This window comes from Scyliorhinus torazame, chromosome 4 (assembly GCF_047496885.1).
Source record: "Scyliorhinus torazame isolate Kashiwa2021f chromosome 4, sScyTor2.1, whole genome shotgun sequence".
NCBI lineage: Eukaryota > Metazoa > Chordata > Chondrichthyes > Carcharhiniformes > Scyliorhinidae > Scyliorhinus > Scyliorhinus torazame.
In genome coordinates, this window is record NC_092710.1 from 259,861,015 (window position 1) to 259,888,270 (window position 27,256).

The following is a 27,256-nucleotide window of genomic DNA, read 5'->3' on the forward strand; positions in this document are numbered from 1 at the left end:
ACCGGCATTTTTACTTTGAGACACCGGACGATGTATGGACATTTATCAAAGAAAAGAAGTTAGAAATGTCTTAAAGGACACTTGAGTCTCGAAGAAGTTATTTGGCGGAGGTTTGTAATTTATGTAAATTTTGTATCGTTTCAAACAAGATTGTATGTAGTTTGGGGCTGGGGTGGTGGTTTGTGGGTGCTTTGTTTTGCAGGGATTTGATGCGGAGGGGGGGAGGGGGCCCTGAAGTTGGTGCTATTCTGTGGGAGGTTGAGTTTTGTTTCAAGTGATTGTTTCTTTATTGGTTTATGTTAATTTCTTTTTACTTGAGGTTGTTTACTTACTGGTGAATGCGATGTTGTTAAATGGTTTATTCATGTCGGGAGAGGGGTTCGAACAATAGGCAGTCAGACTGTTGGGCACCATGGGCGGGGTTATCGGGGTCAGCATGGGTCAGCTAACTCTCGGAAGCGCGGTGGGGGGTGAGAAAGTGCTAAGCCGGTGCTTGACCTGGGGGATTAGGTTTCAGGTGCTGTTGTGGGGAGGAGAGGGGGAGGCTGCTTTTCTGACAGGGGAGGAACTATTATTGGGGAACAAATGGGAAGTCGGGAATGGCTGCCGCTCATGGGGGTGCTCGGGGAAGGGGGGGGCGCGGGCTCAGGGCTGGCCAAAAAAAGGTCATGGCTAGTCGGGAGGGTGGGGTGGGGGAGGGCTGGCTGGCATGGGGAGGGGGGGTGGCAGACGCCGTCCAGGGTGATTACGTGGAATGTGAGTGGTTTGAATGGGCCGGTCAAAAGGGCTCGCGTTTTCACGCATTTAAAGGGGCTGAAGGCAGACGTGGCAATGCTTCAGGAGACGCATCTAAAGATTATAGACCAGACGAGATTGAGAAAGGGGTGGGTTGGTCAGGTGTTCCACTCGGGGCTGGACTCAAAGACCAGGGGGGGTAGTGATACTGATCAGTAAGTGAGTGGCGTTTGAGACTGGAAGAATTGTGGCAGATAAGAGGGGTAGATATATAATGGTGAGTGGGAAGTTGGAGGGTGTACGAGTGGTGCTTGTGAACGTATATTGTGCGCTAATTCTGAAGGTGCCGGGGACGGAATGTTCGGCAATTGCAGTCTCTGGTCATGCCCCGCATTGGGTGGATTTGCGGTTGAGTGAGGAGAGAGGGCAGCGCCCGTTGTGGAGACTAGATGTGGGGTTGTTAGCGGATGAAGTGGGCTGCGGGCGGGTGAATAAGTCCATCCAGAATTACCTGGAAACAAATGACACGGGAGAGGTATCAGCAGCGACGGTTTGGGAAGCTCTGAAGGCAGTTGTCAGAGGGGAACTAATTTTGATTCGGTCCCATAGAGAAAAGGAGGAACGAGTGGATAGGAAATATGCGGAGGCCCCGGATGCTGGGCTCCTGAGGGAGCGTCGGAAGCTACAGACGGAGTTTGAGTTGTTGACCATGGGGAGAGCGGTGGAGCAGTTGAGGAGGGTAAGGGGGGCGGTTTACGAGAAAGGGGAAAAGGCGAGCAGGATGCTGGCGCACCAGCTTAGGAAGAGAGAGGCAACCAGGGAGATTGGGAGAATAAAGAATAGGGAGGGTAACATGGTATTGGACCCAGAGGGGGTGAACAAAGTTTTTAAAGAATTTTATAGCAAATTATATGAGTCGGAACCCCCGGCTGGTGTAGAAGGGATGAGGCGGTTTCTAGATCAGTTGAGGTTCCCGAGGGTGGAGGAGGACCTGGTGGAGGGGCTGGGGGCCCTGATTGGGGCAGAGGGAATTGTTAAAGGACTGGAGGGCATGCAGTCGGGCAAGGCTCCGGGGCCGAACGGTTACCCGATGGAATTTTATAAGAAGTTCTCAGAGATGTTGTGCCCACTGCTGGTGAGGACTTTTAACGAGGCTAGAGAGAGGGGAATCCTCCCCCCAACAATGTCGGAGGCCTCGATTTCACTCATTCTTAAACGAGAGAAGGATCCGGAGCAATGTGGGTCATATAGGCCGATTTCGCTTTTGAACGTAGATGTCAAGCTGCTGGCTAAGATTTTGGCCACTAGGACAGAAGACTGTGTCCCGGGGGTGATAGGGGAGGACCAAACTGGATTTGTTAAGGGTAGACAGCTCAATGCTAACGTCTGGAGGCTTTAAAATGTAATTATGATGCCCTCAGAAGGAGAGGATGCGGAGGTGGTGGTAGCGATGGACGCGATGATCGGGTGGAGTGGGAGTATCTGTGGGAGACGCTGGGAAGGTTTGGGTTTGGTGAGGGTTTTATTGACTGGGTGCGATTGCTCTACCAGGCGCCTGTAGCGAGTGTGTGCACGAACCGGCTGAGGTCGGGGTATTTTAAGCTACACCGAGGGACGAGGTAGGGGTGCCCCTCTCCCCGTTGCTGTTCGCTCTGGCTATAGAGCCGTTGGCCATGGCACTGAGAGCATCAAGGAAGGGGCAGGGGGTGGTTCGGGGGGGGGATGGGGGAGGTTATGCAGATCTTGGGGGAATTTGGCAGGTTTTCGGGGTATAAATTGAACATGGGAAAATGTGAATTGTTCATGATCCATGGAAGGGGGCAGGAGAGGAAACTGAAGGAGCTGCCACTTAGGATGGTAGAGAGGAGCTTTCGCTACCTGGGAATACAGGTGGCTCAGAAATGGGAGACACCACACAAGCTTAACCTAACCCGGCTGGTTAAAAGATGGGACATGCTCCCGCTATCGTTGGCGGGGAGGGTACAGACCGTGAAAATGATGGTCCTCCCCAGATTTCTGTTTGTTTTTCAGTGCCTGCCCATCTTCATCCCTAAGGTCTTTTTCAAGCGGGTGAACAAGATTATTTCTGGCTTTGTGTGGGTGAATAAAATCCCGCGAGTGAAGAAAATGTTGTTGGAGCGCAGTCTGGGGAAGGGTGGGTTGGCGCTGCCGAACTTCTGCAACTACTACTGGGCAGCGAATATAGCGATGATTAGGAAGTGGGTAATGGGGGAGGGGTCGACATGGGAGCGGATGGCGGCGGCGTCATGCAAAGGCACCAGTTTGGAAGCATTGGTAACGGCACCTTTGCCGTTCTCGCCGGCCCGTTACTCCACTAGTCCGGTGGTGGTGGCGGCATTGAGGATCTGGGGGCAATGGAGGAGGTATAAGAAGGTGGAGGGTGCGTCAATCTGGACCCCGATTTGCAATAACCACAGGTTTGCACCGGGCTGGATAGGTGGCGGGTTCCGGAGCTGGCAGAGGGCAGGAATTAGAAGGATGGGAGATCTATTCATAGACGGAAGCTTTCCCAGTCTGAAGGCGCTGGAGGATAAATTCAAGCCGCCGGGAATGGTTTCAGATATTGCAAGTGCGGGACTTTCTGAGGAAACAGGTGTTGGCTTTCCCGCTGTTGCCGCCACGGGAGATACAGGACAGAGTAGTCTCTGGTATCTGGGTGGGGGAGGGGAAGGTATCAGATGTCTATCAGGAGTTGTTGGAGGCGGAGGAGACCCCGGTGGAGGAACTGAAGGGCAAGTATGAGGAGGAGTTAGGTGGAGAGTTAGAGGCGGGTCTGTGGGCGGATGCCCTAAGCAGGGTTAATTCCTCCTGTGCCAGGCTCAGTCTAATACAGTTTAAAGTGGTACACCGGGCTCACATGACGGCGGCGATGATGAGCAAGTTTTTCGGGGTAGAAGATAGATGTGCGAGGTGCGCGGGAAGCCCAGCAAACCATGTCCACATGTTTTGGGCATGCCCGAAGTTTAGAGAGTTTTGGCAGGGTTTTGCTAAAGCAATGTCCAGGGTGCTAGACAGGGTGCCGAGTCCAGAGATAGCGATCTTTGGAGTGTCAGAAGATCCGGGAGTTCAGGGGGTGAAAGAGGCTGACGTTCTGGCCTTTGCCTCCCTAGTAGCCCGGAGACTGATCTTATTAATGTGGAGGGTGTGGTGAACTCAGCCCAACGCATCACACAAGCTTGCCATCCTCCCATTGATTCTGTCTACACCTCCTGCTGCCTCAGGAAGGCAGACAGCATTGTCAGAGACCCCTCATACCCAGGCTTTGCCCTCTTCCAGACACTTCCATCAGGCAGAAGATACAGAAGTCGGAAGACCCGCACATCCAGACACAGGAACAGCTTCTTCCCCACAGCTCCTAGACTCCTCAATGACTCCCCCTCAGACTGATCTGTTCCCTGTAAGAACACTATTCACGACGCCCTATGCTGATCTTGTTTGGCCTTGTACCGCACTGTAACCAATCACTATTTGTTGATGTACCATTTGTCAATGTACTCTGTGATTATTCTTTTTGTCTACTTTGTACGTACTGTGTACGTTCCCTTTGCCTCAGAAAAATACTTTTCACTGTACTTCGGTACATGTGACAATAAATATCAATCAATCAATCAATCGATCAAATGTCCCTTTTGCCAACCACCAGAATCCTGAAGAATTATTTTTTTTTATCAGATGCTTGCTAAAGCTGAAGCAAACAGTTCTTGGTCTCCCTAACAGCAAAGTGTGCTGGGATATTTCCCTACATTAATGATGAAGCAGATTCAATAGCAACTTTCAAAAGGGAATAAATAACATATTTAATTTCTTTATCTACCCAACCTGAGCTCATTCTGTATAGATCCTGATTTCCCAACCCTATTCCTACCAAACTGCTGTCTACTCAACTTCCCTTCCTGAACCCCATGCCAGCCAATATTGAAAACTGTTCTCCATCAATGTACTGTCCATTCTGGTTCAAATCAGTTATAATCCCCCTCCTCAAAAAACTTTGACCTTTCCGTCTTTGCAATCTACTGCTTCCTCGCCGACCTCCCTTTCTTTGATTATACTCTCACCTCCCAAATCCATGCCCTTTAACTCCCTATCTGAACCACCGCTATCTGGTTTCCATAAGTGACACAACTGTGAGGGGAGGCAGTGGCTTTGTGGTAGTGTCACTGGCTGGTGATCCAGAGACCCAGGGTAATACTCTGGACACCCGGGTTCAAATCCGGACACAGCAGATGGCGGAAACTGAATCCAATGAATATCCAATGATTGCTGATTGTTGTAAAAAAAGCCCAGCTGGTTCACTAATGTCCTTTCGGGAAGGAAATCTGAAGTCCTTGCCTGGTCTGGCCTACATGTGACTCTGGATCCACAGCAATGTGTTTGACTCGCAAATGCCCTCTAAAAGGAAAGAAACCGAATGGACCATCCGGCATCGACCAAGGCACTGGAAAGACAACGGCAAACCCAGCCCTGTTGACTTTGCAAAGTCTTCCTTACTAACATCAAGGGGTTTGTGCCAAAATTGGGAGAGCCGTCTCACAGACTGGCCAAACAACAACCTGACAGCATGCCAAACAACATAAGCAGCAAGTGATAGACTGAGCTCAGCAATCCCACAACCAACGGATTCAGGTGTAAGCTCGGAGTCCTGCCACATCCATTCATGAATGAATTAAGCAATTCTCTGGAGGAGGAGGTTCCACAAATATCCCCATCCTCAAGCATGGAAGAGCCTAGCATGTCTGCGCAAAAGACAAGGCTGAAGCATTCGCAATAATCTTCAACCAGAAATGCAGAGACCATCTCGGTCTCCTCAAGGTCCTCAAGATGCCAGTCTTCAGCCAAGTCGATTCACCCTGTGTGATATCAAGAAACGTCCAGAGGTGCGTCCAAAAATCAAGAAACAACAAAACGAAGGGGTTTCACTCCCTGAACGTTTAGCTCGTGTGCGACCACCACATGAAGATCATGCACATGTGTGCACACATCCAGGAAGTGTGCACGACAGTTACATCCTGGCAGTCGGTCATCCCTGGCGTCTTCGAGGACCACTCCAAGATGGCCAGTTGGCTCTTGGGGGATAAGGGGTACCCACTGAGGACCTGGCTGATGTCGCCAGTACAGAGGCCGGTGACCGATGCAAAGACCTGATACAACGAGGTCCATGCGGCCACCCGGGTTGTCATTGAACAGCGCATCGGACACCTCAAAGTGCGGTTCTGATGCCTCGACTGCTCAGGTGGTGCACTGGAGTACACCCCCCAGAGGGTCGCCCGCTTCGTGGCAGTCTGCTGTACCTTCCGCAACCTGGTACAGCATTGGGGCGACGTGCTGGAGGTGGAGGGGGAGGAACATGCAGCCACCTCCGAGGAGCCAGATGAGGAGCAACCAGACCAGCAGGGGCTGAATGATGATCCGGGGAAGACCTGCAGGACCAGCCGGAGGATGGAGGACAGGCGGCCACTTCACATAGGATGTGGCTTCGTCTGCCATCACCCTCCCTCCCCCACCCCTCTGTATCACCCTCCCAAGATCTGTGTGACATCACTCCAGGCTGAAGAGACTGTGTCGGCGCTGTCAGCGGGACACTATTGACCGCAGGGGGGGGGGTGATGATAACCCGCTGAGAGCAGGTGCTCCTCAATCTATGCCATATTCTGACTGTCTGTCAGCTGAGTGCTCGTTCACCTGCATGGGTGCCTTCGGGGGAGGTGGCAGCGGAGGGGGAGATAGAGAGAATCCATGACCACCATGCCCGTGGGGCTGGAGCAGGCTAGTTCATAGAATTCCTACAGAACGTGGGGAGAATGTGCAGACCCTGCACTGACAGTGACCCAAACCACGAATCGATGGAGCTGTGAAGCAACAGTGTTAACCACTACGGTACCGTGCTGCCCAAAATTCACCTTCACACTCACTGTCTCCTGCGCACACACACATACATAAATAGCATCAGAAAATCTGCCATCAATCACCACTAAAATAGACAACTTCTACCCTCTTGCCTGCAACAACAACATAAATGCAGTGTATTGTCATGGACGATGGCCATGTTTTTCACTATCAACAGGTAAGAGAATTTGGATACTGCCAGTCCATAAGACCATAAGACATAGGAGTGGAAGTAAGGCCATTCGGCCCATCGAGTCCACTCCACCATTCAATCATGGCTGATTTCAACTCCATTTACCCGCTCTCTCTCCATAGCCCTTAATTCCTCGAGAAATCAAGAATTTATCAACTTCTGTAACCCCCACAGAAACCCCCAGCAGTATTGTGGAAGACTGACCCCTAGTGAAATATTCACTGCTTGGGGTATTAGTGACAATAAGTGCAGTTTAAACACTGGATATTCACACTACCTTTTCATTTCTTTATAATACATCACGCTGCCTTTTTTCTAATGAGATACTTTAGATATTAGATTTATTGCTGACTGTTTACCTGGACCTCGGAATCAGGAGATTGTAAGTGAAGGATCAGGACAGGCAGAGCTCCCTCATTACACAGCAAAAGTTGAGTCTTTTCTTGAAAAGAAAATGTAAAAGTATAAAAATGTTATTACTTGGAATGCGGATTTAATAGTTTCAGATTCAAAGTCAGAGATTCCACTATCAGATTTGAAATTTGAATACTAAAACTATTAGCAGACAGAGAAAGAACATTCCCCAGCATTATTGTCACAACAACAGCATGTATTTATTTAGCACCGTTAAACATCCCAAGGAACATCAGAGGCTGATCTTTTACCCCAGACAGGTTATTCTACTGTTTAGACACGAGAATTATGAGAAATCATGAGAACGCTCAAAGCTCAAATTAAACACTAGTGGGCTGAATTTTACATGTGGGAAGCAGGCGGGTGGATCTGTAAATTAGACCACCAGGCCATTGGCGGCACGTACGTCGCTGGCCTGCCCACCCCTTCCATCATTCTAATTTTGGAAGTGGTAGGAAAGACATCTTGTGGGTTGCCTGCCTATGGCCCTTATGTTGGCAATTAATGCCCTGTTGGTTTCTTGGCAAGCCACCTGCTGATCTTACCCTCCAACAGCTAGTCAAGCTTCTCAACTAAACGCCAAATCACTCTTTGCAAGATTTTTATACTTTTCCTTCCAAAGTGAAGAGGATCATGGAGTGGATCTTTTATCCAAAACCAGCCGTACCTACTTTCCATTATCAGCAAAGTGATGGAAGGAGTTCTTTCAAACAGCACTTACTGAGCAATAACCTGCTCACGGACGCTCAGTTTGGGTTCTGCCAGGGTCACTCAGCTCCTGACTTCATTACAGCCTTACAAACATGGACAAAAACGCTGAATGCCAGAGGTGAGGTGAGAGTGACTGCCCTTGACATCAAGGCAGCATTTGACTGAGTATGGCATCAAAAAGCCCCAGCTAAACTGGAGTCAATGGGAATCAGGGGTAAAACTCTCCATTGGTCAGAGTCATACCTGGCACAAATGAAAATGGTTGTGGTGGTTGGAGGTCAATCATCTCAGCTCCAGGACATCACTGCAGGAGTTCCCCAGGGTAGTGTCCTAAGCCCAACCATCTTCAGCTACTTCATCAATGACCTTCCTTCCACCAGAAGGTCATAAGTGTGGATGTTTGCAGATGACTGCACAATGCTCAGCACCATTCGTGACTTCTCAGATAATGAAGCAGTCCATGTCCAAATCCAGGCTTGGGCTGACAAGTGGGAAGTTACATTCGCACCACACAAATGACCATCTCCGACAAGGGAGGATCTAACCATCTCCCTTGACATTCAATGGCATTACCATCGCTGAAACCCCCACAATCAACATCCTGGGAGTTACCATTGATCAGAAACTGAAGTGGACTAGCCATATTAATATAGTGGCTACCAGAACTGGTCAAAAGCTAGGAATCCCACGTCAAGTAACTCACCATCTGACCCCCAATGCTTGTCCACAATCTATGAGGTACAAATCAGGAGTGTAATGGAATACTCTCCAGTTGCCTGGATGAGTGCAGCTCCAACAACACTCGAGAAGTTCGACAGCATCAGGATAAAGCAGCCCACTTGATTGCTATCCCTTCCACAAACCTACCCACCAGGGCCGTATGCTGATTGCTTACCAGGACCCGGGTTAGACATAAACAACAAAAGGTCGTCAGCATTCAGGGACACCTTGTGCTCCACCAACCCCCGCTCACTATCCCCCTCCACTTATCCAAGCACCTCAGTGCAATGGTCAAAGGCTCCATCGCCAGTGCAAACAAAACACCCCTGTCTCGTTCCCCTATGCAGCTGAAAATACCCTAGTTAACCTAATTTGTATGAACACTCGCCTTCGGTTCCTTATATAACAATTTGACCCATGCCACAAACTCTGGCCCAATCCCAAACTGCTTTAACACTGCAAACAAATAACTCCACTCTACTCGATTAAACACCTCCCCGCATCCATCACCTCCAGCTCCCCACGTTCTGATGGGGAGAGCAACACATTCAACAAGCAGCGCACATTTGAGGACAACTGCCTCCCCTTTACAAACCCCGTCTGATCCTCACTAATCACCCGTGCAAGGCACTCCAACCGAAGCGGCAACACTTTGGCAAGAATTGTGGCATCCACATTTTACAGGCATGTTGACTGATACGACCCACACTCCAACGGGCCATTATCCTTTTTTAACAACAGCGAAATAGATGCCCATCCCACCGTCTCCGAGAATGCTCCCTTAATCACTGCATCCTCAAACATCTGCACCAACAGCGGCACCAGCCTATCCAAAAACCTCTTCTAGAATTCTACCAGGAATCCATCTGGCCCAGGTTTGCATCTTCCCTATCACTGTCCAAACCTCCTCAATCCCCATTGGCTGCTCCAACCCAGCCTTCTCCTCCTCTCCCACCTAAGGACACTCCAGCCCCTCCAAGAACTCCCTCATATCCGATTTATTCCCTGTAAGCTCCTACCTATACAACCCCTTATAAAACCCCTCAAATATCCTGTTCACCTGCTCCGGCACCACCACCAGACCCCTCGCCCTATACTGAAGCTGAACGTTCACTTGAGAGGCCGCCAGTCGATGGAGCTGTCCCACCAACAAGTGACTGACCTTCTCCCCACACTCGTAAATGACTCCCTTCGCCCACCTCAACTGGTGTATCGCTGCCTTGTAGACAAAAGGTCAACTGCATCTGCAGTTCCTTTCAATTGACCAAAAAGCTCCGGAGTGGGATCTTCTACATACTTCCCATCAACGTCCACAATTTCATCTATCAGCTGCTGCCATTCCTTTTTTGCCTCCCTGTCCATCTGCACCTCATACGAGATTGACGAATGTGATATAAAATAGTTACTTTAGAGATATTAGTTAATGTAATGTAGAAATAAGCCACTTTGATTCTGGCAAGTAGAGACAAAGGGTTTAGACCGCATGGAAAAAGCAGAAAGAGGTGTGTCTATGAGAGTTATGCTGCATTGATAGGGGCCGGAGAAAGGGATTGGAAGTGAGCCAATCAGAATAGATCAAACAAGTCAGGAGGGACATAGGATGACCTATGGGTGTCGAGTATGTGAAACTTGATGCCATTTGAATGTATGAGTACTGATCTCTTTGTCTGGGACCTTCACTTAGTTCCCGGGGCTGCAGAAAGCAACATGTTATCTGTATCACTGTGGACTAGGTAGCTTGCAAGCTGAATAAAATAACTTCTTTTTACTTGCAAATCCATCTCGACTTTTATTGAGGCCAGACTGACAGAGAAAGAAATTTGGGATTCAACATTTGGTGCCGAAACCCGGGATTTCTCAGGGCGATCCTGGTCCAACTGCGAAATCAGAATTAGACTGATTATGAACAGGAGGATGGGGAACGAGGGCCCTCAATGTAGAACTGGAAAATGACCGCGCATTGATTGTTCCCCTCTTCTTATCGTCTGATTAGTCTGGTCACTCGCGTTTGGCACAGAAAGACCGCCTCGACGAAATCACAGGTCAGTCTGGGGATTAGCATATTAATTGATGGGATTTCATATTGTTAATTCGGCTGGGGTAGGCTGTATTGTTGATGTGACATTTAAAATATAAATGGTTCAACTTCATTTGTGAGTTAATTCGGCTGGGGTAGGCTGTATTGTTGATGTGACATTTAAAATATAAATGGTTCAACTTCATTTGTGAGTTAATTCGGCTGGGGTAGGCTGTATTGTTGATGTGACATTTAAAATATAAATGGTTCAACTTTATTTGTGAGTTAATTCGGTTGGGTTAAGTTATGGGAGGTCGATGTGACATTTGAAATTGAAAATGGTTCACCTCTATGTGTGTGTGTGTAAAAATATAGTTGATTAAGCTAAAAGTTTCTCTTTGGACTGTAGTGGCGAAAAAACGCAGTTCCGAGGACTAGTTGAGATTATGGGGAATTCCTTGGATAGCACAAATGATCCAGGCATGCCACTGCAAATATTATGTGATAAGTATCCGGACAAAGCGAAGGATTTTAGAAAATTGTCAGCACAGTTAAGAACTAAAATGGGAGATGAATGGCCACTAGGGGGCACCAAAGACCTAGAAATGGTTAAGAAAAGCCAGGGACAAATTTGGAGAAAAAATCAAGGTATGAAAGCTGAAGAATTAATTGGATTATGGAGGCAATATTGTCAAGAGGAAAGAGATAAGATTATGTTGTCCAGCTGGCAGGATAATGCCCTTAAAATGGGGATTCCAATTAGTGAACAGGGTAACCTAAAAACATTACAGATCTTGAAAAAGGAATGTGCATTAAAAAAAAGAGCAAATAGAGACAGGAAGGACACGGGTCACACAAGAGATGAGCTACGTAGTTCAATGGCTGGCCTTGAATTGACAGAAGAAGAAAAATTCAATAATTTGGAAAAGTCAGTAAAAGTTCCATCTGCACCCATAGCATGGTCTGCGCTCATTCCAGAACCACCAGAGTGCAATAATATATACCCAGTCATTGCTCCCCAGATTTCAAATATGCCAGAAACTCAAGCCCTTTTGGATGATAGTGTGGGTGATAGTGTGGGTCCTGATTTACCAACTTCACAACCGGAAGAGCAAAAGGAACTCTATCCCACAAGCCCAGTTAGCTCTAGGACAAGATCTCGGACAGCGAGAGAGGGGCTTGACGCTCACCAGAAACAATTAAGCATATCACCTAAGTCTCCCCAAACTAAGGAGAAACCACAAGATACGGGAACAAAGGAAGCTGAAACAACTTCTTTTGAAGAGAAAGAACTCCCCCTAGTGACAGGGAGAGACGTTGAAGTCTTGGAACAACCAGGGGAAATAGCTAGAGTGCCCCCTGGTGACATTTGGAGACAGTTACCGATTAGGAAGATGCGAAACCCCGACGCAGTGACTGTGGGAGCGAACCCCACGATAGACGTTTACTTCCCATGGACACCCAGTGAGATGATGGCTATTATGTCTACAATCCCAGATAGAAAAAATCTCCTGCTGCCTTCATGGATTCCTTGAGAACTACCATCTCAATTTATCAAGCTGATTTAAGGGACCTCTGGGCCCTAGTCCAGCAGATTTTAACCCCAGCAGAGTACCGCAATTATCTTAACCATCTGAATTATGCTAGTCATGCCGCACTTCAGCAGGCCTATGCGTTAGACGACGATAGAAAGACACAGATCTTGAATGCGTTGAATAGCACATTTCAAAGGCCCATAAATCTTTCTGTTATCTTAGACCTAAAACCTAAGAAGACTGAATAGCCAGAGGAATTTCTGGAGCGTTTTAATGAAATCTACCGGGGGCAGTCAGGCGATTTGCTGTATCAAAATGGTCAGAATTCCCCTCAATATTGTGCTATGTTAATGCATTGCCTACCACCTTCTGTGGTTACTGCTGTGAAATGTAATAACATGAATTGGACAGAGAACGACCCTTCCCAGATGGCAAGGGCAGTCAGATTTTATTGGAAGGAGGGTGTAGGCCAAGAAGGAGGCTCAGTTACAAAGGTTAAGACTGAGTATGTAATGAAAAAGGATGATCTGCGACCCCAACAAGCGGCAGAAATGGTAGTTTACCAGCAGGAGCCCCAATATAGTGACTTTGGGTGGGTGGATCAGCGAAGAGGAGGATACCAAACCCACCCAAAGGGACCCTCACCCCCTTTTTATGGCCCACCGAACGAATCAACAGCTCTACAGCCACAGCCCCCTCTGAGGGGCCATTGGTCTACTGGAAGTAGAGGACGGGGCAGCCATGTCTTCTGTGCAATCAGCACTTAAATTACCATTATCCGACCACACGCAGCAATTGTCAGGGTTCCAAGGACAGGTGTGTGAGTATCCTATTTCTGAACCTGTGACAGTCACTTACGAGAATAAGTCTGCAGAGCATCAGTTTGTAGTGACTACTGGATTGGACTGTAACTTGTTGGCCCGAGATTTACTGTGTATCTTCCAGCTACAGCTAGAATGCGGAGATGAGGGGGTAACGGTTACATCATGGAGGATGAGACAACAGTGCTATATTTCTATCACCCCCCAGTGGTGGACGTTAGACGTTGAACAGTCACTGCATCACGTTACCCTGGCCTATGACAGAACTGGACGAAACAGGGAGTTGGAGGACAAATACCAGCCATTACTTGAGACCGAATGGCCAGTCAAGGTTACAGCCACAGTCACGGGAAAAGAAGGTACAGCCGATTTTGTTACAATATCACCACATTTATGGCCACAGTCAGCTTCGGTAAGCCCTCATATTACACGTCAGGTCCATGACCAGTACCATGCCAGGGATATGGGGCGAATGGTCAGGAGGGCAGTGGATCATTCGGATCCAACAGACTACGCACTTCAAGTCATGCCGGACGGCACTACCATAAATATTTTGAGGTCCCTGAAACAATTAACACTCGACTGCAGCATCACAGGGGACATGATGTGTTGGAATATGTCAATCCACAGGTCTGGGCGGAATACCCATCACAAGTGGGAAAGACAAATGTTACACCTATTAAGGTGATGATTAAGGATCATGTAAAGCTACCTTCCATTCGACAATACCCCCTGAAATCTCAAGCTGCTCCATCAATAGATAAATTAATTCAAGAGCTGTTGAAACAGGGTATTTTGGTCCCTTGCCAATCAGAATGTAACACCCCCATACTTGCTGTGCCTAAACCAGCCAAACCAGACCAGTACCGATTAGTACAGGATTTACGTTCAATCAATGCCATCGCATAGCCGTTACATGCTCTCACCCTCCAACAGGATATTACGGTGTATAGCTCCCACTCGGTCATCGCACTACTGAGGCAACTGCAGACTCAGCATCATACCGCAGCTCGTCAGAATAGGTATGAGATATACCTTTTGAACAATCCACGTCTGACATTTAAATACTGTACCACTATCAATCCAGCCTGTTTTCTTAGTGGTCCCCCTGTCCATGAAGACGCACCTGGCCACGACTGTTTAGCCTTGATTCAGGAAACTACCACAATAAGGGGCGATTTGAGTGACATTTCGTCAGAACAACCTGACATGATTATGTGTGGTCAAATATCCCACCGGGGTTTAGTTAATGACCTACTGCAGGCCCTCCTTATGCCCGCGCAGATTTCCGTTATTAAATGCGCTGCCCACACGAACGGTACAACCCCAGTTGACGTTGGTAATGAACGAGCAGATTGTGCAGCGCGAACAGCCGCGCAAATTCAGCAAGTGATGGTGCCTAAGATATTAAGTCAGACTAAACGATCTACTATGAATGTGTCTGCTTCTGACAAGTCAATGCCAACCATCCAAGACATCATAAGGTTACAGGAGGACACTCCTGAGAGTGATAAACAAATGTGGAAACGGTTAGGTTGTACATATGATTCTGTTTCCTCTTTATGGACCACGCCTGCACATCAGACTTGTATGTCTGATGTGCTGGCTTTATGGGTCATTGAATGTGTACACTTTGCAACTCATTGTGGGGCTCGAGGGACTAGTGATTTGTTGCTGGACACTTGGTGGCACCCTAAAATGCAGGGGTTGGCCCAAAGTATCAGTAATCGGTGTTTGATTTGTCAGCAATATAACACCGGAAAAGGTATCCCTTGTGGGAAGGGGCAAACCCCGTTGCCCAGTGGTCCCTTTGAGACGCTCCAAATGGATTACATTGAGTTGGAAAGGTGTCAATGTTATAAATATGTTTTGATCATTGTGGATGCGTTCAGCAGATGGGTCGAGGCGTATCCGACTATCGATAATAAAGCTGCTACTGTGGCTAAAGTCTTGATGAGGGAAATCATTCCCCGGTACGGTATACCAGCTCAGTTAAGTTCTGATAATGGGCCTCATTTTATTGGACAAATTAACAAGGAGTTTTGCTCCCAGTTGGGCATATGCCAGCAGTTACACTGTGCTTACAGACCGCAGGCGGCCGGGTTGGTTGAGAGACACAATCAGACCCTCAAAACTAAATTGGCTAAATTAAGAGCAGACACGGGACTGACATGGCTTAAGTTGCTCCCCGTTGCCCTCTTCCAGCTGCGGGTTACACCTGCGGGACCGGCCCGGCTCTCTCCCGCCGAGATTCTTTATGGCAGGCCTCTTAGAACTCCCTGGAGCCTGCAGGTTCCCAGACTGGTTCAGTTTCATCAGATGACTGAAGAGATGACCACCTATGTTCTAGCCCTCACGCAAGTGCTCAAGGAACTCCATGGCCAGGTCCGTGCGGCTCACCAGCCATTGCCTCCAGTACCTAGCTCACTTTCAGTCCAGCCCGGTAGTTATGTCATGGTCAAACATTGGACTAGGAAGGGGTCGGAGCCGCGATGGGACAGGCCCTTCCAAGTTCTCCTTACCACCCCCACAGCAGTTAAAGTGGAGGGGCGAAGTGCTTGGGTCCACCTACATCACTGTAAATTGAGTCCATCTCCACTACTGTAAAAGGTCGGATACTAACCTGCCTCCCTTCTCCAGTGCTATTTTACAGGTGTGGAGCATGATGGAGTGGCTACGCATCGTCTGTCTGATATTTGGCCTCACTTCGCTTGGCATGTTATTGGCGATGGACATGGAAAAGGGGAATATTATGTATCTGTGTAGCCCCAACCAATCTACAAGGATACATCACCTCTGCAAAGGTGATGTTCTTCGCTGCCCCCATATACGAGGACATGGTATCGACTCATGGAAGGTCATCAAAGTTAAGGAGAATGCAGGAGTCATGAAGCAGTTGCACCGGTCCTGGCGATGGGAAGGGAACATTATATGGACATTGCCTTGTTTTTGGAATACATGTAAATTCGATTTTGGATGTGTTAAGAGTGGTGCAATAAAGGTAATATCAGGCTGTCAGAAGAGCGTAGGAAGAGGCTATGAGGAAGTGAAAGGGACTAGAGAGAGGATGGGGCGTATGAGAAGGGAAGTACAGCTAGAACGTAGGTTACCGGGAGATACCCTTAAGTTAGTTAAAGGCCAAACTGAGGAAAACCCGGGTAGTAAACCTTGGGAGCCCTCGGGGCAATAACCAAGGAATTGTCTCAGCTACGGTTGTTTGCAATGCAGAACCGGTATGCTCTTGACTATCCTCTGGCCCGTGAGGGTGGGGTATGCGCCATAGTGCAGGGCAAGTGTATCATGGGAGTTCAGGACTTGACCGCTAACATCACTAAATTTATGGATCGCATACGGGATCACTTGGACGGGATGCAGGATCCTGGCTCTTGGGGTAACTGGGGATTTGGAGGTTGGAAGGACTGGTTGATAAATATGGCCATGTCATGTATCTAGTGGTAGCTATCGGCTGCATCTTTGTGGGCCTGGCCATCCTTAAATGTGTGATGGGTAGAATGCGGGGTGCACTGGATCAGATCACCGCCCCAATCACCGCCCCCAAAAATTTAACTGTTAAAATCCATGAGGGTGAAGCAGATGAAGGGGGGCTAAGACAGGAATTGGAAATGCAGCGACGGATCTTTTTAGATGAGGAACCGTAGCTATGGATTGGATAGTTCGGTTATCATGGAATGATAAAAGGAGGGAATGACGAATGTGATATAAAATAGTTAGTTTAGAGATATTAGTTAATGTAATGTAGAAATAAGCCACTTTGATTCTGGCAAGTAGAGACAAAGGGTTTTAGACCGCATGGAAAAAGCAGGAAGAGGTGTGTCTATGAGAGTTATGCTGCATTGATAGGGGCCGGAGAAAGGGATTGGAAGTGAGCCAATCAGAATAGATCAAACAAGTCAGGAGGGACATAGGATGACCTATGGGTGTCGAGTATGTGAAACTTGATGCCATTTGAATGTATGAGTACTGATCTCTTTGTCTGGGACCTTCACTTAGTTCCCGGGGCTGCAGAAAGCAACATGTTATCTGTATCACTGTGGACTAGGTAGCTTGCAAGCTGAATAAAATAACTTCTTTTTACTTGCAAATCCATCTCGACTTTTATTGAGGCCAGACTGATAGAGAAAGAAATTTGGGATTCAACAAGATGATCTCGCCCCTTACCACCACCTTCAGCACTCCCCAAACCACTGAAGGCGAGACAACCCCATTCTTATTAAACCCACATAATCGTCAACCACCTTTGCCATCCTCACACAAAAACTCAGATCCACAAGCAGCCCCACATCCATCTCCAGGCCGGCCTTTGTGCCGGGACCACACCCACCAAATGGGGAGCATGATCCAAAATGACAATCGCCGAGTATTCCGCTGTCCTCACCCCCAACAACAACGATCTCCCCATAATAAAGAAGTTAATCCTCGCGTATACATGATGCACTGGCGAAAAAAAGGAATACTCTCTGCCCCCTGGATGCAAGAATTCCACGGACCTGCTCTGCCCACCTCCTTCATAAACGCTGCCAACACCCTCGCTCCCCCCAGAGTGGTCAACAAGTGCCGCTCAGATCGATCCATCTTCGGATGCAACACTGGGCACGATTCTTCTGAAAGATTTTTAAGTGTGGTAGCGGGAAGTAACTGCCGCAAGATTCCCGCTGCTGGGTCCAGCGAGGCTGGTAACGCAATATAACGTTAATTGGTCCACTTAACGATGGTGTTGAGCTTTTTGAGTGTTTTTGGAGCTTCACGGCAAATGGAGAGTATTCCATCACACGCCTGACTTGTGCCTTGTAGATTGTGGGCAGGCTTTTACCTGACAATCCATTAAAAAAAATTATGGGGCGGAATTCTCTGATACTGGGGCTATGTCCCGACGCCCACGAGAAAACCGGCGTGAATCACTCTGGACTTACCTGGAAAAAGTCCAGACTGATTCTCCGTTTTGCAGGGGGCTAACAGGGCCCCGGAGTGCTCCTCGCAGCTCTGGCTGCCGATACAGGGTCCTGCACTACCGGCCAGAAGCTGCGGAACATGGCGGACCCACACAGGGGACCGGCCCCGGCCCCAAGAATATAGGCCCCCCCCCCCAAGATTGTGCGCGCCCGCTGATCGGTGGCGCCCAATCGCGAGCCTGGCCATCTTGGAGGACCCCCCCCCCCGGCGATGGATCCCCCCGCCCCTCACCCTCCACCAGGGGGACCGTGGACCGAGTCCGCAGCCGCCACTCCAAGTGCCCGCCAGGTGGAACCATGAGTGAACCATGCCGCCGGGAACTCGGCCAGTTGCTGGCGGAGAATTGCCGCGGGGGCCTCTTTCAATGGCCCCTGACCAGCGCCGCGTCGATTGGCGGTGATTCTCCGGTCCCCAGAGAATCGCGGCAGCGGTGTCAGACCCGATCGCGGGTCTGATGCCCATTCTCCGCCCCTGCGCCGAGCGCGATTGCGGCCCGGAGAATCCCGGCCATGGCTTCTCATGGAGTTAGTTTTTCTGCATTTAAAAAAGGGTTGTGATGGCATGCGTCAATACACTGGAGACTTCCAGTGTATGTACAGTTTATTGAGAGTAGTCAAAGGAAACCCTATGCAGGCGTAGGGGAATGCTGGATAGGTCCTAACTTTCCAGCTCCTGGGTCTACACGGTCCAGGTCTCTGCTCCCAGGGCCCCACACTTTCTCTCTATTGGTTGGCGTTCGCACGCTCCGGCCCAATTGGTCCCAAGCCAGTCACTTGGACCGCAAAGCACACCACCTTAAAGGGGCTGTGCTACCAAATCCCTCCCCCCTTAAGTTCTTTATTACATTTTACAAAGTAAGTTATATACAAGCTCAAGAGACATAAGGGAAAAATGTTCATCACAGAGTCAGTCAGTCGGAGGACCTCTGAGTCCTCGCTGACCTCCCCAGCCTGCTCCACCGTCTCTGAGGTAATCTTGTTGTCTGCAGAAGATAACGGTTCAGGTGTCTCCACCTCTCTTGTCGGGCTCCTCGCCTTGCCAACTCCCACCTGGATTGCTGGTGGTGCTGACTCTGAAAAACCGGCTCCCTCTGCTCTGGAACAACCACAGGAGGCCAGTGGCATTGGCGGGAGGGGGTTGTGTTGTCAGACAATAGGAGGTTGGCCAGCCGATGGCGCAATGGCCAGTCTGATTGCTTCCTCATAGGATTTTTAAAAGTCTGTACGGCCCTTTCCACCAATCCGCTGGATGCTGGGTGATATGGTGCTGCTCTGGTGTGCCGAATTCTGTTGGTCTGAACTCAGTGTTGGAAATCATCTCCAGTAAAAGCGGTACCATTCTCGAACACATTGGCTTCTGGTAGGCAGTGAATGGCGAATACCTGGTGTGAGGCTGCCATGATCGTAGCTCCCTAAGTGGCGACCAAGACGAGATATATCCTGCCCCGGAAAGGGCCTGCATAGTTGACATGCACTCTGAACCATGGGTGATCCAGCCACCCCAGAGGTGGGGATTGGCTGGAGAAGGTATCGATTGCTGAGTATGACAAGGCGTACTGCTTCCCCAATAGTTTTAGCGATTCCTGGCCACCAGATATGACTTCGAGGCAGCATCTTCATCTTTGCTTGGCCGGATGTAATTCTTGTAAGAGGGTGTCCCTTGTTGTGGGCGGAATGACGACGCGAGAGCCCCAAAGTATTACTCTATCCTCGCAGGTTAGCTCATCTCTGCAGATTAAGTAGGGTGGCAACTGCTCAGACCTTTCAATGTGCCAACCTGTTTGTATCATCCATTCCACCTTGGATAATACCGGATCTCCTTGGATCCAATTTTGTATATGTTCGGACAACACCTGCAATGTGTCCAATAAGTTCAGTGCCAAATTGATTTCTTGGGGTACTGGAGTTTGCACCACCTACTTTGGTAAGAGGAGTCGCCTCAATGCATCCGCATTAGAAATTTGGGTGCCCAGCCTGTGTTGGAAGATGTAGTTGTAGGCTGCTTGCAGTAAGGCCCAATGCTGCACCTGGCGAAGGCAATTGAGGATATTGGCTTGTCCTCTCTCAAAGACCCAACAGCGGATTATGATTGGTTATTATGATGAATCACCGCCCATAAGCATATTAGTGGAACTTTTTAACACCATAGATAACGGCCAGTTTCTCCTTTTTGATTTGGGTGTAATTTTGCCCTGCTTGTGTGAGAGTCCTTGAGGCAAAAGCAATTGGCCTTCTGATCTGTCCTCCATCTTATGCAATAGAATGGCCCCTATCCCATGTGGCGAGGCATCGCATGTGTCAACAGTTGGCTTGCCCGGGTCAGGATGAGCTTTTTTTACCAAGCGGAAAGCTTCCTTTTGCTGCTCCTTCCAGTGCCAATATGGTTGTTTCCTTAGTAACTGGTGTAGTGGTGCCAACATCATGGCCAGGATTGGAACGAACCTGCCATAATAGTTCAACACTCGCAGGAAAGATTTCAGCTCGGCTACATTCCTGAGTGCTGGGATCTCTCTTTTGGCTTAGACTTTTTCTTTGAGGGGGTGTTGATCTGTGGCATCCACTTGGAACGACAAGTACATGACTTCTGTGGCCTGTAAGGTACATTTTTCATAGTTAAGATGGACTCCCACATCTCTGAATCTCTTTAATACCTCTTCCAAACTTGACGTGTGATCTTCATGTGTGATTCCAGTGACTAAAACATCATCTAGGTAGACAATTACTTTTAGGATACCCTGGTTTTCCAGGGTACGCTGGAAAATAGCATACATCCAAGGAAATGCCGAAAGATAGCCGCCTATACTGAGAAAGACCCTTATGTGTTTTGATTGTGGCGAACATTTGGAATTTCTTGTCTAATTCCAACTGCGGGTACGCATGGCTGAGCTCAGCTTGGAGTAGGCGAGGCCTCCTGCCAGCTTGGCATTGAGGTCCTCGATGAGGTATATTGGGTACTTATCCACCTGGGCGGCCTGGTCTATAGTGAGTTTATAGTTCCCACCTTTCCTTATTGATCGGTCTGGCTTCAGTATGGGATGATGGAGTCTGCCCAGCCTAAAAATTGGTTTAATAATTCCCATTTCCTCTATCATTTTAGCTCTGCTTTGATCTGTTCATGCAGGGCGTAAGGACGTCTGTCCCTAAAAAGCTTTGACCTTCATATACCTGATCCAACCTAACTCATTGTGAAACACATTCTCCCAGCTTCGCAGGTAATCTTGAAAACCGCTGTTTGCGACTTTTAAAATTTCCAGCCAATTTAGTTTAATTCACGGCAACAATTCCTTCCCATCAGGCTTTGTGTGTGCCCCTCTACAACAATCAAAGGCAGCTGGGCCTCTTTGTAAGCTATTGGCGTACTGGTCATCCCAAGGATTTTAAAGGTTTCCCCCATCTAGGTTAACAGCTTGACCGTCATGCTACCCAAATTCAGGGTCTGAACTCTTCCCGAACGTAATCAAGCATCTTCTCCCCCATAACCGTAACTGAGGCCCTGGTGTCGACTTCCACTTTCATGGACCTTCCATTCATCTGCAGTATTATTTCTATTGGGACTGTCTTATTTAATTTGATGACATTCAGATGGGACATTTTGTGCTCCTCCTCAGAGCTCTTCTCCACTTGGTTCAGTGGTCTTATGGATTGCCGCTGCTGCTGTTTCTTTGCGTCGGTGCACTCTGCCTCACGCAGATATGGTCTCTTCAGTTACAACGGAAACACACAAACTCCCGACAATGGCAAGTTTCCTCGAGGTAATCTCCCCCACACCGAAAGCAATCCACCTCTGTCTTGAGCTGACAACCCATTCTTTTCCTGTTTCTCTAACTTCAATCCAGTCCCGAGGACTTAGGTCTGGTTCTCTACTGTACCTGTTGGCCTCGCCATACGTCCTACAGCCACACTGCCTCCCAACTGATTTGCTTCCCCTTCTGGCACTCTTTGGAGCTCAGATGTACCATTTCCGGCGCACTCCGTCGTTTGAGAAAACTCAATCGCTTTGTCTAATGTGATTTTAGTTTCCACATGGAGTTTTTGCTGAACGCCAAGGTTGTTAAACCCATAAACTAGGCAGTCACGCATAGTGTTGCTGTGCACTGCACCGAACTTACAGTGCTCGGACATTTGGTGAAGTTTGGCTATAAAGGCAGAGATGGACTCTTCTGGGTCTCTAACAGCAGAGTTGAATTTGTACCGCTGCAGGTACAAAGGGCCTGGGTTACAATGTTTCTTGACCAGTGTGATTAACTGGGCGAAGGTTTTTGAGTCGGGAGCCTCAGGGAATGTAAGATTTCTTATCAGGTGTAGGTTTGAGGCCCATAAACCATCCTGCTATACATATGGGCATATACATGGCAGATGCAATATAATGTGGATATCCACTTCGGTAGCAAAAATAGGAAGTCAGATTATTATTTGAATGGGTGGAAATTGAAGGAGGTAGATACTCAGCAAGATCTTGGTGTCCTCGTGTATCAGTCACTGAAAGTAAACGCGCAGGTACAGCAGGCAGTAAAGAAGGTAAATGGTATATTGGCCTTCATAGCGAGAGGATTTGACCTTAGGAATAGGGATGTTTTACTGCAATTGTCTCGGGCATTGGTGAGCCACACCTGGAGTATTGTGTGCAGTTTTGGTGTCGTTGTCTGAGAGTGGTGAATCTGTGGAATTCACCACCCCAAAAATTGGTTGGGGCCAAAACTTTGTGTAATTTCAAGAAGCACTTTGATATCGCACTTGGGACTAAAGGGATCAAAGGATATTTGGGAAAGGTGGGATCAGGGTATTGAACTTGATGATCAGCCATGATTATAATAAATGTCAGAGCAGGCTCAAAGAGTCAAATTGCCTCCTCCTGCTTCTATTTTCTATGTATCTATGTATTCCATAGCCTGAAAGTATTACAAACAAATGGAAAAAGAAATAGCCTGCAGCTGTTAACTGCTAACTTGAATTCAAAAAGTCTTCTAGCCTTTTGAATCAATGCAGTGTATGCTGGTCAGATTTAGTGAATTTCTGTACAGCTGTTTCCAGCAACTAGCATTCTCTACTTCATTAAAATTATTGATGCTCCCCCTGGGCTGAGTAGCTTTCACAAATCTCAGCCACAAATTTAATTTAAAAGTACGATTTACTCAGTCAAAAACATGACAGCTTCTTATTTTTTCTTTATTCCTTCATTGGGTGTGAGCATCATTGGCAAGGCCAGCATTTTGTTGCCCACCCTAATTGCCCTTGAAATGAGTGGTTTGCTGGACCATTTATCAGGGCAATTAAGAGTCAACCATGTTACTATGGGTCTAGAGTCACCTTTAGGCCAGACTAGGTAAGGACTCTATTGATCCATCCACTGCCTCCCTGTTGTCTGAGATTATGTCCTGGATGAGCCATAATTTTCCACACCAAACATTGTGAAGACAAAAGCCACTATCTTCTCACGCCACCTCAAACTCTGTATTTTTGCCAGTAATTCCATCCTCTTCTCTGTCCCATTTAAAACCAACTATTCACAATCTTAATGTCCTAACTGAGCTTCAAATTTCATAACATCTCGATCACAAAGACTGCCTATTTATATAGCTAGTCCAGTTCAGTTTCTGATCAATGGTAACCACCAGCATGCTGATTGTGAGGAATTCAATGATAGTAATGCCATTGAATGTCAAGGGCCAATAGTTTGATTATCTCTTGTAGGAGATGATCATTGCCTGGCACTTGTGTTATTTGCCACTTGTCAGCCCAGACCTGGATATTGTCCAGGCCTTGCTGCATTTGCATGTGGACTGCTTCCGTGCCTGAGCAGTCGTGCCCACATTCTCCACTTTCATTTATCGGGCGGCACAGTGGCACAGTGGTTAGCACTGAGTTTTTTTATAAATGTTTTTTATTGGGTTTTGTACAAGTTATGGATACAGGTATGTACCTTGCAAAGCAAAACACATAGGCTCTCGAAAATATAACCGGCCAGGAGAGGTCTTTCAATTCTTTCCTTTTTACCGATCATCTAACTGGGGTGGAGGGGACACCCTAATGCTTTTTACATTATTTTGTGCAGTTGCCTCGGCAGCGGCCATTGTTCGTTTCCCCTTCCCGTTTTTTCTTTGCATTCTCTCGCCGTGCTGTGGTTGCTGCAACTGTTGTCTTTCCCTGTGCTCCCCCCCCCCCCCCCCCTCCCCGTGGTTAGCACATTTGCTTCACAGCGCCAGGGTCCCAGGTTCGATTCCTGGCTGGGGTCACTGTCGGTGTGCAGTCTGCATGTTCTCCCTGTATCTGCGTGGGTTTCCTCCGGGTGTCCAGTTTCCTCCCACTAGTCCTGGAAGACGTGCTGTTAGGTAATTTGGACATTCTGAATTCTCCCTCCGTGTACCCGAACAGGCGCAGGAATGTGGCGACTAGGGGCTTTTCACAGTAACTTCATTGCAGTGTTAATATAAGTCTACTTGTGACAATAAAGATCATTAGAATGGTGCTGAATATTGTGCAGTCATCAGTGAATATCGCCTCATCTGACCTTATGACGGAAGGGAGGTCATTGATGAAGCAGCTGAAGATGGTCGGGCCTGGGACACTACCCTGGGAAACTCCTGCAGTGAAGTCCTGGAACTGAGATGACTGACCTCTAATCACAACAACCATCTTCCTTTGTGCCAGGTATGACTCCAACCAGTGGAGAGTTTTCCCCTGATTCCCATTGAGTCCAGTTTTGCTAGGGCTCCTTGATGCATTAGATGGTGCAAGAAGCAAAATGTCAGCTTTCTAATGGCTCAATGAAGTATGGAATTAAGGTCACAGTGGATTGTATTGGAGACAACAGTAGGACTGAAGGTTGAGTATTCCCCATGATCTGATATTCTACATTCTAGTGTGTTGAAAGAGGCAGCAAAGAGGCACTATGGAGATTGCGAATGTGTTGATGATCACCTTCCAAAATGTGTTGACGATCATCTTCCGAAATGCATTGGTGATCACCTTCCAAAATTCTACAGATTCTGGAATGTTTTCTGCAGATAGGAAGTGAGAAAACGTCACCCTACTACTTAAGGAGAAAGGGAGAGAGAAAATGGAGAACTACAGGCCAGTTAGCCAGACATCAGTAGTAGGGAAAATGCTGAAATCTGTTATAAAGGATGTGATAAATGAACACTTCGATAATAATGACCTGACTGGGCATAATCAACCTGGATTTATGAATGGGAAATTATGTTTGACGACCCTGTTGGAGTTTTTTGAGGATATTACTAAAGAATTGATAAAGGAGGGACAGTGGTTTGGATTTTCAGGTGGCAGGAGGCTAGTTAGCAAAATTAAAGCACATAGGTTAGGGGCTAATATACTGGCATGGATTCAGGATTAGTTAAAATAGAAAGTAGGAATAAATGGGGCATTCTCGCACTGGCAGGCTGTTGTTAGTGGGGTACCTACCGCAAAGATCAGTACTCGGGGTCCAGCTGTTCACAATATGTATCAATGATTTGGGTGTGGGGAACAAATGTAGTATTTCTAAGTTTGCAGATGATACAAAGCTAAATGGGAACGTGTGTTGTTCGAAAGATGCAAAGCGGCTTCAAGGGGATTTGGACGGACTGAGTGAGGGGGCAAGAACATGACTGAGGGAGGGAGGGTGCTGGCTGTGAAAGGGATTGGTGTGTGGCTGACCGAGGGAGGACGGTTGGGTGGGTGGGTTACTGGGTGCTGGCTATGCAAGAGGCTCAGGGCATGGCTGATAGAAGGAAGAAGGGAGGGTTGTGGCGAATCTATGAGGGCCCCTGGGGGAACAGAGGGAGGAAGCTGGACCACACAAGATCAATATGTGCAGGCGGGAGCTCCAGCCATATTCTCAAGGCATCAATTCACACAGCCTGACTGACGCTGCTGGATTGCAGGTAATGAATGCCTGTCTGGGTGCCCTTTAACTATGGAACTTGGACCTTCACCCTTGTGAGATAAGGAAAGGGCTGTTGATCTCCTGTTGCTCCTGCCACACAACTGGCTAGGCACCTCACCATGTCTATCTAACTGGCTGGCCACTGTGATTGTGTGTGGCCAGTCGTCTCACCTTTAAAAAAAATAAATTCAGAGTGTACAATTCTTTTTTTTACAATTGAGGGGCAATTTAGCGTGGCCAATCCACCTAACTTGCACATCTTTGGGTTGTGGGGGTGAGACCCACGCAGACACTGGGGGAATGTGCAAACTCCACAGGAACAGTGACCTGGGGGTCGGAATCGAACCCGGGTCGTCAGTGCCATGAGGCAGAATTGCTAACCACTCTGCCACTGTGCCGCCCCTTCCAGCCGTCTCACCTACGAGCAGAGATCCCATGTACTTGGGTCCCGTTGTCAGGGTACTCCATGCTGCAGCAAGATTCTAGCCTGCATTTCCCCCATTCCAGCTTCTCCTGCATCCGTCACTCCATTTGCCCAATCAGAGGCTGTATGCTGTCAATCGCCCAGGTACTACGCTCTGGAATTCCATCTATAATACGCTCCATATCTCTCTTCTGTTTAAGACCCTCTTTAAAAGCTGCCTATATGATCAAGCTTTCACCTTCTTTGACTCAATGTCAGTTTTTGTCTGATTATCCTTCTGCGAAGGACATTGGGACATTTTCCTATGTTAAACGAGCTATATATAAATATAAGTTAATACTAGTTGGAAAGAAAAGGCAACAACTGAAATAGGAAGGGAACCAGTGCTATGATCTGCATGCTGTTAAGTTGGTTTCTTTTTCAGTTTACCATACAGGGTTCAGTGTGTAATTTGATTATCTCAGTAAATCCAAGAATACTACACTTACACGTTATGGAAGGAGCATTGCGTAGGAAGGTAAATGCCATGGCCATCCAGTATTAAAGTAAAACTCCACACTCTATTTACCTGATCTTGTAAGGTTGAGGATGGCACCTACTGCATTTTGTTGCACTCTGGGATCATATGACTTTGCAAGACCCAACAGAGATCTAATTCCCCCTTCAGCGACAATAGCTTCTCTGTTTGAAACTGAAGAACAAACAGCAAAGAGCAACAGTCATTAAATTAATAAAAAATAAGCTAATTAACGTAATTTCAAATATTATCATTTTGGCACAGGGTATTACAAAGTGGGGACTCTTTTTTATTTGTTCGTTCATGGAATGTGGGAGTCGCTGGCCGGGCCAGCATTTATTGCCCATCCCTAGTTACCATTCAGAAGGTGATGGTGAGCCACTTTCTTGAACCGCTGAAGTCCATAAAGTGTA

General features: G+C 47.8%; 1 protein-coding gene across 3 annotated transcripts in view; it reads right to left on the bottom strand.

The window, feature by feature from the left end:
* The window catches only part of LOC140410900 (uncharacterized), a 160,664-nt gene that overhangs the window by 50,040 nt on the left and 83,368 nt on the right, over positions 1 to 27,256 (bottom strand). For all 3 annotated transcript variants that reach the window (XR_011940762.1, XM_072499680.1, XM_072499679.1), the window contains exons 5-6: positions 26,895 to 27,017; positions 7,192 to 7,274 (exon numbers count right to left, since the gene is read on the bottom strand). Coding sequence is in view for 2 of the 3 variants with exons in the window: in XM_072499680.1 (XP_072355781.1) it covers positions 7,192 to 7,274; positions 26,895 to 27,017 (206 nt within the window). In the remaining variant the exon portion in view is untranslated. The remainder of the gene's footprint in view (positions 1 to 7,191; positions 7,275 to 26,894; positions 27,018 to 27,256) is intronic.